This window comes from Penicillium citrinum (assembly GCF_028827155.1).
Source record: "Penicillium citrinum strain IBT 23319 chromosome Unknown utg000003l:1.0-4596430.0:1.0-4598250.0, whole genome shotgun sequence".
Classification (NCBI taxonomy): Eukaryota; Fungi; Ascomycota; class Eurotiomycetes; order Eurotiales; family Aspergillaceae; genus Penicillium; species Penicillium citrinum.
Genome location: NW_026622688.1, coordinates 4,565,638 through 4,578,092, shown reverse-complemented (window position 1 = coordinate 4,578,092; position 12,455 = coordinate 4,565,638). Strand labels below are relative to the sequence as shown.

General features: G+C 46.6%; 5 protein-coding genes across 5 annotated transcripts; 2 read left to right on the top strand and 3 right to left on the bottom strand.

The window, feature by feature from the left end:
* Positions 1–392: 392 nt before the first annotated feature.
* On the top strand, positions 393–2,067 carry N7469_004957 (Ribosome assembly protein 4; the record flags this gene model as incomplete). The annotated part of the gene is made up of 3 exons (XM_056643877.1): positions 393–617; positions 682–1,760; positions 1,824–2,067. 3 exons carry the CDS (start codon positions 393–395, stop codon positions 2,065–2,067), a joined length of 1,548 nt encoding a protein of 515 aa, XP_056503289.1.
* Positions 2,068–2,336: 269 nt separating this feature from the next.
* N7469_004956 (putative IgE binding protein) lies at positions 2,337–2,972 on the bottom strand (the record flags this gene model as incomplete). The annotated part of the gene is made up of 2 exons (XM_056643876.1): positions 2,337–2,660; positions 2,730–2,972. 2 exons carry the CDS (start codon positions 2,970–2,972, stop codon positions 2,337–2,339), a joined length of 567 nt encoding a protein of 188 aa, XP_056503288.1.
* A 2,369-nt stretch (positions 2,973–5,341) lies between these two features.
* On the top strand, positions 5,342–8,238 carry N7469_004955 (plasma-membrane proton-efflux P-type ATPase; the record flags this gene model as incomplete). Its single annotated transcript, XM_056643875.1, has 3 exons — positions 5,342–5,731; positions 5,798–6,028; positions 6,088–8,238. The coding sequence occupies 3 exons, from the start codon at positions 5,342–5,344 to the stop codon at positions 8,236–8,238; spliced, it is 2,772 nt and encodes a 923-aa protein (XP_056503287.1).
* A 274-nt stretch (positions 8,239–8,512) lies between these two features.
* Positions 8,513–9,399, bottom strand: N7469_004954 (sugar O-acetyltransferase; the record flags this gene model as incomplete). The annotated part of the gene is made up of 3 exons (XM_056643874.1): positions 8,513–8,873; positions 8,958–9,194; positions 9,299–9,399. 3 exons carry the CDS (start codon positions 9,397–9,399, stop codon positions 8,513–8,515), a joined length of 699 nt encoding a protein of 232 aa, XP_056503286.1.
* Positions 9,400–9,901: 502 nt separating this feature from the next.
* On the bottom strand, positions 9,902–11,250 carry N7469_004953 (MCT family MFS transporter; the record flags this gene model as incomplete). Its single annotated transcript, XM_056643873.1, has 3 exons — positions 9,902–10,858; positions 10,919–11,060; positions 11,114–11,250. 3 exons carry the CDS (start codon positions 11,248–11,250, stop codon positions 9,902–9,904), a joined length of 1,236 nt encoding a protein of 411 aa, XP_056503285.1.
* Between the last annotated feature and the right edge of the window lie 1,205 nt (positions 11,251–12,455).

The window sequence follows — 12,455 nt, the reverse complement described above, 5'->3', positions numbered from 1 at the left end:
CTTAAAATATCGCCAACAATCCACCGCACGCAAAAAAAGAGAAAGTTCCGAGTGATTGACTGTGGTGAAAGCGGCGATCACCGCGAGGGTCCAGCCACACCGCCCTTTCTCTACTGGCAGAACCAGCCCAGTCTAGCAGACAAGGAACAAGTGGTCATAGTGATCGCGTTTAATAGTTAGTGTTTCTTCAAAAGAAATGCAGAGTAAACAATTATTTCGCAGAAGTACTCAGTTCCTCTTTCTTCTCTGAATTGAATTGAATGCTTTTACCCCATCAATTCTCAATTTTCCATACTCTCCGCAGCTTTGCAGACCCACCGATAAGCGATAAGCCATCAAAATTTCTTCGAACCTCAGTCGATTTGGATGTCCCTCACTCAACTTGATCAATTATGGCTACTATTCTCCCCCCTCCTAGCAAGCGCCAAAAGGTCGCGCAGGCCGAAAAGGCCCGCGAACAGCAAGAGATCCAGAGCATTCCAACTGATCTCGGCAGTGTTCGTGTTCAGTTCTTTGATCAAGCGACTGGAAATCCCACTGGGCCCGCCGTCTCGGTGCCTGTGGCAGATGCCAATACTAAGAACCTTGAGACACTTTTGAACACACTGCAAGGGAATGTAAGTCTAATTTAGTTTAATCGAGTCACCTTTCTGTTGTCGTTCGAAAACTTACATTGTATAGGAGGACGATGATCGAGTGCCATACCGTTTCACATACCAATCTGACAAAAAAGACGGCCAAACTATCGATATTCTCGCCGATCTTTACCACTCGCTTTTGCAGCCTGGAATCAAGACTACTGAAGATACGGTTTCCCTTTACTACACCCCGCAAGCCGTTTTCCGCGTCAAGGCGGTCTCCCGTTGCGCTGCTTCAATCGCCGGCCATGGTGAAGCTATCCTCGCAACCTCTTTCTCCCCCGTGTCTTCATCGACCATGGTATCTGGCAGTGGCGATTCGACTGCCCGTGTATGGGACTGCGACACTGGCACCCCGCTGCATACTTTGAAGGGCCATACGAGCTGGGTGTTGGCGGTGGCGTACTCGCCAAATGGAGCGATGATTGCGACTGGTAGTATGGATAATTCGGTGCGATTGTGGGACGCGAAAAAGGGCCAAGCACTTGGTGGTCCTCTCAAAGGCCATGCGAAATGGATCACTAGTCTCGCATGGGAGCCGTATCATATTCAAGAGACTGGCCGGCCCCGTCTGGCATCTGCATCGAAGGATTCCACTGTGCGGGTGTGGGATGTTGTATCGAAGCGTATTGATACAGTACTGACCGGACATAAGGGGTCAGTTACCTGTGTGCGTTGGGGTGGTACGGGTCAGATTTATACTGCGTCGCACGATAAGACGATTAAAATCTGGAACCCTAAGGATGGCACGCTTATTCAAACATTGTCTGCACACGCTCACCGCGTTAACCATCTGGCTCTATCAACAGACTTTGCTCTCCGCACTGCATATCACGATCATACTGGCAAGATCCCCTCCTCGGATACCGAGAAAGCGACCGCCGCGCGGAAGCGATTTGAGCAAGCTGCTACCGTCAATAACAAAATCGTTGAGCGACTGGTCTCAGCCAGTGATGACTTTACGATGTATCTATGGGAACCATCCAGCTCCAACAAGCCCGTAGCCCGGCTATTGGGTCATCAAAAGGAGGTGAACCACGTCACGTTCTCCCCGGACATGGCGTATATTGCTTCTGCTGGATTTGACAACCACGTCAAGATCTGGAACGGACGTGACGGGAAGTAAGTTATTCTGTAGACTCCATATATACTATACCCTTTCTTTGTTTTACTAACGCAGTCTAGGTTTATTACTACTCTTCGCGGCCATGTTGGCGCAGTCTATCAGTGCTGTTTCTCGGCAGACTCCCGCATGCTAGTATCTTCTTCCAAGGATACTACTTTGAAGGTATGGGATGTACGCACCGGCAAATTAGCCATGGATCTGCCTGGTCACCGGGATGAGGTATTTGCTGTGGATTGGAGTCCCGATGGACAGAAAGTTGGCAGTGGAGGCAAAGACAAGGCGATTCGGATCTGGAGAAACTAAATAGACTTTAAAAGTATAGACGTTGATACCCAGTTCTTTCGAGTTGATATTGCAATATATTCTTCTGTTACAGCATTGAATTGCCCAGTTGATCTACATTAAATCAGTGTAGGGGTAATCAATATCTAAAGATCTTCATTGGAAACTGCTCCAGAGCACAAGTATAGCCAAGACAAAATTATTATACAGTAGATAGCCTGATATCAAGCAACGCTAGACAAACATTGACAAGGTCATCACATCACAGGACGAGGAGCATTGAGCTTCATCTAAGCGTATTGCCAAGCAGGGACTTCACCCTTATAAGGCAGAGCCAAAGCCGAGAAACCAAGGCAATCGCCAACATTGCCCTGGGGCACAGTGGCATTCTTCATGGCAGCGAAGACTTGCCAGCGGTTGTCCTCGGTCGGGCAGGCCATCAGACCAGTCGCATTCCAACCGTTGAAAGTGTAGTGGGCCCAAGGCTTGCCGGGGACGTAGGAGAGGCTGCCAACAGCGGAGTGGGGAGGAATGCTGGCAGAGTGGGCTTGGGTGAAGCTCAAAGCACCGTTAGGGTCTACGTAGACCTGTTGACCACCGGGAACTTCGACATCCTATGGAACAAATAGGGTTAGCATTGATTTGGTAGATTTGTGATTTCTTCTTTTTAACGAAAAACATACCAAGGCGTTACCACCGGCAGCCAGGACAGTCTGGTTACCGGCAGGGCACTCGAGACCGTCGATGTGAGGGCAGTAAGTAGAAGTCTTGCCACCCAACCAGAACTTCTGACCAGCAGCATTCAACTGGGAGTAGTGGATGGGTGAAGCAGAACGAACAGCCATGACGCTGAAGTTGGGGTTGGCCTGCTCAACGGGAGCAGCAGCAGCCAGCAGAGGCAGAACGAGGGCAAAGAAGGACTTCATTTTGATACTGTAGAAGTTAAGGAGAATATAGACGAGGGGGAAATTCTTGTGGATGATTGATGATAAAGATGATTGACAGGGGAACGACGAAACTTTTTATAACCCTGGAGGACAATCCAAATATCCCAAATGTTCCCTGATCAACAGTGGGGAAAAACAGAGTCAACAATCAATGACGCTGTTCAATGGGGAAAGCCCGCAACATCACGATTGGATGAACCAGCAAATTCTCCTCCACCCGCAACCATCAGAAACAAATTTATCACCTTAGGAACCATCTACTACTGTACTAACCAACCACTAATTGACTAGCAACTATCACAACCAGCTTGACAACAGGCAACGAGCCGGTGATTCGTCAAACTCGAACGAATATCCAACCTCACCCCACTGATCAACGCTCCGTGTCTCATCTCATTCTTGGCTGCCATCATACGAAATTTCGAGAATCACATTCCTCCAGATACACGATATGAAGGAGATATTCTTATGGTAGCATTCGCTTGCATGTTAATGGAGTCTTGGCTGAGACACATACTGTCTCTCATTCTCATTTTCTTTTGACCGTTCTGCTCTTCTACCAGGTGACTAATGCATGATACTAGTCGGCGTACTGCGGATGTCTCATATGAACGACAGCTCCACCGTCTGAGCGGTGGACGTGCACAACAAGGAATCAATTTCAAGTTTGTAAATAGTGATTTGAATCTTCACCGCACGATGCGGCCATATCACAAAGGTTCCCTCGGATGCCCTCGGCGAGGGTCTGTTTGTCCCTGGACTAATTTGTCCCTGGACTAAACACATTCCCGCAAATGCTGCAATGAGCGACCTCAGATCTTACAATTTCTCCCACCTAACCCTTTAAGTTCATTTTATTTCTCAGCCCTCTCTATCTGACGAACTCATTGCGCCTACCAGCCGGGGTGGTCGCAGTTTCGCCGCTGGTCAAAGTGAGCACCCGCCTCGGCGCTGTTCCACCTCGAATCCACGTGGATAACAACGGTCAGCTCTAGCGCGCATTAGCCTTGTCTAGCGTGCAGAAAAAGGAAAATATACCTCTCTATTCATGGTGGTATAAGGTCGGCTCTGGTAGTACACGTTCAGGGCAGATACGCCCCTGTCTCGTTTGGTGTTACCTACGTCAATGGCTATGCAAGTTGTAGCTTCTATGAGGCAGTGGATGAGGCAATGGAATCATATGTTATCTTAATAAAGTGAGACATCTCGGGCTTGCCTGATTATGTGGCGAGAACAAGATCATTGGTATCTTTGAGCCGGGAATCATCAGATAGAACCATTCTATCTAATTTAAGGAATTATTTATTGCCGAAACCAAGTGTTGTCGATACCCTTGCATCAGTGTCAGATTCTCATAGAAGGACGCATACGTGCGAATCATTGCATGAGATCTGACTAGTAGTAGGACAGGATATTGAATATGGAAGAATTGAAATGGGTTCCCACTTGTCAGTTATAAGTGTGCATCAAAATATAGATTCCTTGGAATGCAAAGTAGTGGTACACCAAGTACTGAGCCCTCGCTATTCCCATAGCGTGGCCGGAATACCACTAAAATCTGTTGTATAGTAGTATTATTCTATACTAGTAGCCATACCCACATTCATATTCATAGTACTAGTGAAAGGCTCAGATCACAACAACCTTGTTGTTGTGATCTACCGTCATAACTACACTAACTGGATTCACACTACTAGCAATAACAATTCAGTCCGCCTTTCAATCGCACTGATAGTATTTAGATCAAAGAAAAGCATTCCATGGATACCTTTACGAACATTCTTGTGAAGGGAGCCTGTCTGGTAATGGCAGTCTACTTTTATCGCCGAAAAGGACAGTCGGCAAATAAAGTAGAACCAAAAAGAAAAACGGATGACCCTAATTAAGTGGTCTGTTCTATGATGACCTTTTTCCGTTATACTTCTCGCCATGGTACACCTTGGCTGAATCTGTTTAACTATGTGTATTCAGCTTATAGTGTTGCTGCTGGGTACCCTGCAAGAATCGTGGAGAGAAACACCCAACCACCAAACAGCCGTAATAGACTTGTGATAATATATCATACGCAATAATAACTGCTCAAATTTATCTAGCGTGATCCTGCAATTATGATCGCTTTGTAGTCATTCCTGAAATCTCAGGCTCATATTGATGTCGAGGGCAACTCGCACCTTCCACTTTAAGACTATCATCTTTCCTCTTTCCTCTTTCCTCCTTCTGCAATTCTCTCTTCAGTTCTCCCTCATCTTCTCATCTCCTTCATCTTTTTCTCTTCGTTAACTTTCCTCTGTGACTTCCACTCAAAACTCATACGTTTCCCAATAACTCATCCTGTTACATGAACTCAAATGGCACATCATGAAAATAGTCCAGCCACATCTCTGCCAAACACTCAAAATGTTCAAGCCCAGGAAAAGGACATCGTGAGACCATTCGATGATCCAGAAAAGAATGCCGATGCAGAAAGCCTCGATCTTCTCATTGACGACCTCGAGCTACAGGATGGCAAAGAGAAGGAGCCGGATGCACTGACCATCCAGACTGGTATTGACACGGCCACTGATATCGTCTACTACGGCCGGAACCCTCTGGATACCGACCGTGAGAGAGGGCTAACCGATGCTGAGGTCTTGCTCGCTCGGCGTAGACATGGATGGAACCGCATGAAGGAACAGAAGAAACGACATATTGTCAAGTTTCTCCTTCTTTTTGTCGGGCCTGTTCAGTTCGTCATGGAAGTAAGTCACATTTATTCATATCAAAAATGTACCTACTCATGGTACTGATCATTTCCTCTTCTACAGGTTGCTGCCCTACTAGCGGCCGGTCTCCAGGATTGGGTTGACTTCGGTGTTATTCTGGGACTGCTGCTGTTGAACGCCTGTGTTGGCTTCATTCAGGAATATCACGCCGGTAATATAGTCGACAGTCTCAAAGAAACCCTTGCCTTGAAAGCGACCGTGATCCGAAACGGAGAGACAATCGAAATGGGAGCTGAGGAAGTGGTTCCAGGGGACGTCGTTCGAGTTGACGATGTATGCAAACCCCAATAGCTATAATATTGGCATCTAGCCACTTACTAACTGCAACAAAGGGTACAATTATCCCAGCCGATGGTGTCATTATCACCCCTGATGCGCATCTACAGCTTGATCAATCTTCAATCACCGGAGAATCACTCGCCGTGGACAAAATGACTGGGGATAAGGTTTTCTCGTCGTCCGCAGTCAAACGCGGAGAAGCAGCTATGATTGCGACGGCTATAGGTGATAAAACATTTGTGGGGAAAGCTGCCTTTTTGGTTAGCCAGACTAATACAGTTGGGCACTTTACGCTGGTTCTCAATAGAATTAGTATGGTTCTTTTGGTCCTTGTCAGCCTCACTTTGTTTGTCGTCTGGATCGCGGCATACTACAGGTCAGATCCTATCATTGACATTCTGGAGTTCACCCTGGCCATCACAATCGTCGGTGTCCCAGTTGGTCTTCCAGCAGTTGTCACTACCACCATGGCAGTTGGCGCCTCGTACCTGGCAAAGAAGTCCGCCATTGTCCAAAAGCTTTCAGCAATTGAGTCCTTGGCTGGTGTTCAGATCCTGTGCTCTGATAAGACTGGGACTCTTACACGAAACAGACTTGCATTGGGTGACCCTTATACATGCCCTGGGGTGACCAGCGATGAGCTGATGGTAACCGCTTGTCTCGCCGCTACTCGCAAAAGGAACGGCATGGACGCCATTGATCGTGTATTCATCAAGGGCCTTAAAAGATACCCGAATGCCAAAAAGCAGATACTCAATTTCAAGGTCGTTGAGTTCCATCCATTCGACCCCGTGTCCAAGAAAGTGACTGCAATCGTTGAGTCCACGGGTGGTGAAAGAATCATATGTGTCAAAGGAGCCCCCATTCCAGTCTTGCGAACTGTCCAGGATGACCATCCTATCGCAGACGATGTAGAGAGATCCTATCTTGCAAAGGTCACAGAGTTTGCCGGTCGTGGTTTCCGATCTCTTGGGATTGCTCGCAAGCGTGGGTCCCGGCAGTGGGAGGTCCTTGGTATTATGCCCTGCTCAGATCCACCTCGCCATGACACCGCGAAAACCATCCGCGAGGCCAAGAGTCTGGGGCTCCAAATCAAGATGCTCACTGGAGATGCAGTCGGGATCGCAAAGGAAACTGCACGACAACTTGGGCTTGGAACAAACATCTATAATGCAGAGCGTCTCGGAGTTACCGGTGCTGGCGAAATGTCAGGATCGGAGGTGAACGACTTTGTGGAAAACGCGGATGGGTTTGCTGAAGTATATCCTCAACATAAATATAGTGTGGTGGAGATCCTACAAAGTCGAGGACACTTGGTAGCTATGACCGGAGATGGCGTCAATGATGCACCATCCCTCAAGAGAGCTGACACTGGGATTGCCGTTGAAGGCGCATCAGACGGTGCTCGGTCCGCTGCTGATATTGTATTTGTGGCTCCAGGGTTGTCTGCGATTATTGATGCGCTGAAGACATCACGACAGATCTTCCACCGTATGTATGCGTACGTGATTTATCGCATTGCACTTTCCCAGCATTTGATGTGGTTCTTCGGATTGTGGATTGTGATCAGGAATGAAGTATTAGATGTGCGTTTGGTGGTATTGCTGGCGATATTTGCAGATATTGCTACTCTGGCAATTGCATATGACAATGCTCCATATTCTCCAGATCCTGTGAAATGGAACCAACCCAAGCTCTGGGGAATCTCTGTGATCTTGGGTGCAATCCTGGCTGCAGGATCCTGGATAGCATTCGGCACCATGCTACTGCGAGGTGACCAAGCAGGGATGGTTCAACATTATGGAGCTCGCGATCCGGTGCTATTTCTCGAGATCGCACTTACGCAAAACTGGCTCATTTTCATCACACGTGTTATCAAAGGTCCATTCTGGCGGAGTCGTCCATCGATCGAGTTGATCGGCGCTGTCATTGCGGTAGACATAGCCGCTACGCTGATGGTCATATTCGGCGCCTTTGTCAATAAGGAGACTCACGTTGTCACTGTTGTCCGAGTTTATGTCTTCTCTCTTGGCGTATCGATTATCTGCGCTCTAGTGTACACTACGTTGCAGTCATCGGAGGCATTCGACAATATTATGCACGGCCGCAGACCAGGTGGGAAACGTCGGGAGAGATCATGGGAAGACTTTGTTGTATCCTTACAGCGAGTCTCGTCTCAGCACGAGAAAGAAAAGTCCCCATGAGCAGGGGTAGCTGATGGATATGAGTCATATCATTATCTTGCAGGTTGTGAGACTAGTCCATAAGTTGAACTTGCTCAGCCTCACTTCAATGTTTCTTGCTTTTTGTTTGATTCAATAGTCGATTCAGTTCTTAGTTCGTGTCTCAATCAAGTCATTGTTGCTAGTATTTCAAGACATCAAAGGTCTTGTAGTGGTAACAATGCTAACCACTAGAGTGTATTCTATAGTATTCGCAGATTGGAATTGCCTTGCCGAATGTCTGCTTGTTGCACCTTTACAGTTCACGAACCATATTCCTGTATGGATTGTTGAGATCTTTCTCTTCCTCCTCAGCTGACGCAATCGTCTTTCGGACCTTGCATGGATTCCCAACGGCCACCGAGAAAGGTGGGATATCCTTGGTGACGACCGACCCCGCTCCAATCGTGCATCCCTCCCCGATAGACACGCCAGGTAAGATGATCACACCACCACCTATCCAGCAATCATCCCCAATCTTTACTGGATGTCCATACTCTACGAACTTTCGCCTTGATAGGATGCTGGTTTCATGAGTTGCCGAGTAGATGCGGACTTCGCTGGCGATCTGGACTCTATCACCAATGATGACCAAGGACGTGTCAAGGATTGTCATGCTATATTCTGTCAACATTCATAAATCTCCAAAGCAAGATACTGCATGAGGCCCGCCGGATAGTATCGATATAAGAATAACTTACTTCCAATTAATGAAGCAATCTCGACCAATGACCACATTGCAGCCATAATCCGGGCGAAACGGAGGTTCAACGAAAGTGCCTTCTCCGACATGACCGACCAGCTTTTTCAGCAATTCAAATCGTACATTACTAATATCCTCAGCTGCGACTGTACGCGGGTCCAGGTTGTTATAGTCGTTGGTCAAAATACGACAACGATGGCGGGCTTCCACAAGGCGGGGTAGAAGTGGGTTGTACCTGGGCATGTCAGCATTATCTCTATCAATCGAGACGGAATTGACACCCTATGACAGATTGAACGTATCGTATTGGTCTCTCAGTTCAGAAGAAGAGTTACGTACAGCATGCCGGATATCATCTTTTCATAGTCGTCGCACATGGGAACCCCGGAAAGCTCCCGGGCGATGGATATCATGTCTTCCCTTTTCTCCGTAGCTGCCATATTCAAACTGCAAAAAAAAAAACTCGATTGGCTTGAAAGGATACTTGAAAGAGATTGGTTCTCCAGGGACTCCAGGAAGCAAGTTAAGGAGCTGCAACGGTAGACGATGGTGAGGGTGTTGGTTGATGTTGCGGAGAGAAAATGGCCAAGCAATGGTGGATTCGGGCGCCGGAGACGACATCCGCCGAAATGACTCGGTGGTCGACTAAATTTATACAAGAAAATATTAAAACATCGGTTTTGAGAAATCAATATGAGAAATACTGGTGTACTAAGTTTTAGTATGTTCATTGCCATTGGTTATACCAGCCTATCTCCCAGGAATAACAAAAGCTATTCCGATACCGAGATAATGTAGTATCCAGAGTCTATACTACACTAGAAGCAGAATGGCTCGATACTGAAATATATATACACGGTACGTAATCAGGTATGCTAAAGCAGATCATCCCGAACATAAAGGCAGTTTTGAGTCTATTGTTTTTAAGTTCATAGTCTAGGCTCACTGCTTTGCTGCACAGGAGTAGACTCGCCCACCTGCAATAACAATGGCCCCCAGAATACTCGACACTCCAGAAAAGATAATTGCCGGGTGATAAGATCCATAACTATTGATCATGGCGCCGGTGATTGGGGTACCCGTCAACACGGAAATGCTCAATACTCCCAGTCCCATACCAATGTAAGAGCCAATCTCATTCGGTTTCTCGGAAGTCATTGCAATCGTAGCTGGGAAAAGGCCAATAATAGTACCAGAGAAGAATCCCAAAAGAACAGAGTATGCAATCATTCCACCGAGAGAGTTAATGGCCAGCCAGCACAGATTCAGTATGCCACAAATCATCGACGAACCGGTCAATGTGTTGAATTGCCCAAGGTGCGTAGCTACCGCTCCCCCAAAAAGTCGACCGACCAATGATCCAGCATTCAAAATTGCGATCAAATAGAATGACATGTCGACGCTGATTGATATTGACAGGGCGTATCCGGGTATGTAAAAGAAAGGGATGAACATCGCCCAAAACACCAAGAAAAGTCCAGTGATTTGCAAGGTATACACCGGTTTCTTCCACGCTGCTAGTAGAAAAGGTGGTCCACTTTTTCGCCTGGGTGCGTTGGACGATATAGACGCACAAGCAATGATACTGAGAGCTAGCATCAAAAACCCAAGGACTCGAACAGACCAGCCAAACCCCAGGGTACTCTTGTTCAGCATCCGATTCAGCGCAATCGGAAATATCACTCCAGCCAGAGATGACCCACTAGATGCGATACCCATCGCCAATGGGCGACGCTTGAAGAAATACTGATTGACCGCGGTCAGTGTCGGGGTATACGTTAAACCATTGGCGAGCCCACCAAGAACGCCTTGAGCCAGCATGAATTGGTAATATTCAGTACAAAGACTGGTGAGCATTACAGCGAGGATAAAAAGAAGTGAGCACGGAATAAGAATGACCTGTGTTCAAAGTCCGTCACTATTTTACTCAACTACTCTGTCTGATACTGCTTCACTTACCTTCGGTCCATATCGATCCATCAAAGGGCCAGAAATGAGACCACCTGAGAACATAAAGAAGGCCTGTAATGAGCCAATCCAAGCAATATTAGACTCGCTCTGATCACTCAGAAACGTCTCTCTATAGTAAGCTTCGTAGATGCTGATACACTGTTAGCTGTAGCCCTTATAACTGCTTTTCCCCGCTCAACCTACCCAAACGCATTGATATAGCCAAATGTATTGAACATAATACACCAACATGCAAGAACAGCCAACCATCCTTTTGTACCCCCTTCTGGGAAGTTGGGCTTTGTTGGTTGAGTGTTCCCTGACTTTTCTAGATCGGACATTTTGATAGATGCAATTGAACCGCTTATCATGTTATAATAGGAGATCGAATCTTCTTGGTTTGATTATTGTATTTAGCCAAAGTTCAAAGTTCTCAGGCATACTATATACTACTAAGCTATAGCAATTAGTTGTGAAATAGTTGCATCTTGGCACCTTCGGTATATTCCAAAAGTGGTAACTCCGCTGTGTCCGGAGAACTTGAAGGATTCATCTCGGAGATCCGAGGCCGTCTCGGACGGTAAGTCTGAATAATTTACGGCATGAGGATTCTGTTGAACGATTTGAACATGCTGCATTGTATTACCCAGTGAAAGTGAATAGGGTTCTAAAGGCAGCACGGTCAATACGCGCGAGAATGGGGCAGAGGACAAAAGCCACCAAAGCAGAGATATCATTAACTGGCTGTGCATGGTTGCATCGGACTTTATGCTTACAACAAGACTCACAGGATGCTAGTTTGCCGTTACGACGGAGGGAATGCCTAGTCGAGGATGATCCAATCATTCGGTACCCAGTTAGCTGGATAGAAGACCTGCGAGGCCATCACTGACATCTTGGAGTTAATCAAAAACAGATTGAAAAAAAAATCTCACTTGTTTCATTGTTTTAAACAAATGAATCTAAATCACATCGAAGTTGTCTTTGGAGATTCATTCACAAATCTGTCAAGCCTTAGAGCTTCGGACTCGGATTCGGAATATCAGAGTTCAAGTCTCACCATGTACATACAATGCTCTACAGTTACATTCCGTCCCCAGAAAGTCGTGATTTCTGGTTCATCGACAACCCAGTCTTGTTTTTCACGAATCGCGGAGAGAATAAAATGGTACACAAAAAGACCATCTCAATGGTGTCAGCACTAGGCGAGCTAGCATGTTTAGGATTACTTCCAGGCTCAGTAAGGCCGGATCATAGCATTGAAAAAGAAAAGATGAAACTAAGTACGACAGAATCACTATTGCAACGACGAAGCCCACTTTTCACTGCTCAGTTCATTCTAGATCATCGAATAGCCAGCAATACGCACAAGACATACAATAGCATTCATGATACATCGGTAGTTAATACTACTATCTGGGAGATGCCACCGATCTTCCCTTCGCCGCGGAGCTAGGGCTTGGCACCCTGTCCAGGCTAGATCCTTAGAGAATACATATTCTAAAACTTTACATATAGTACAGTAGACATTAGGCCCGCAAGGCAT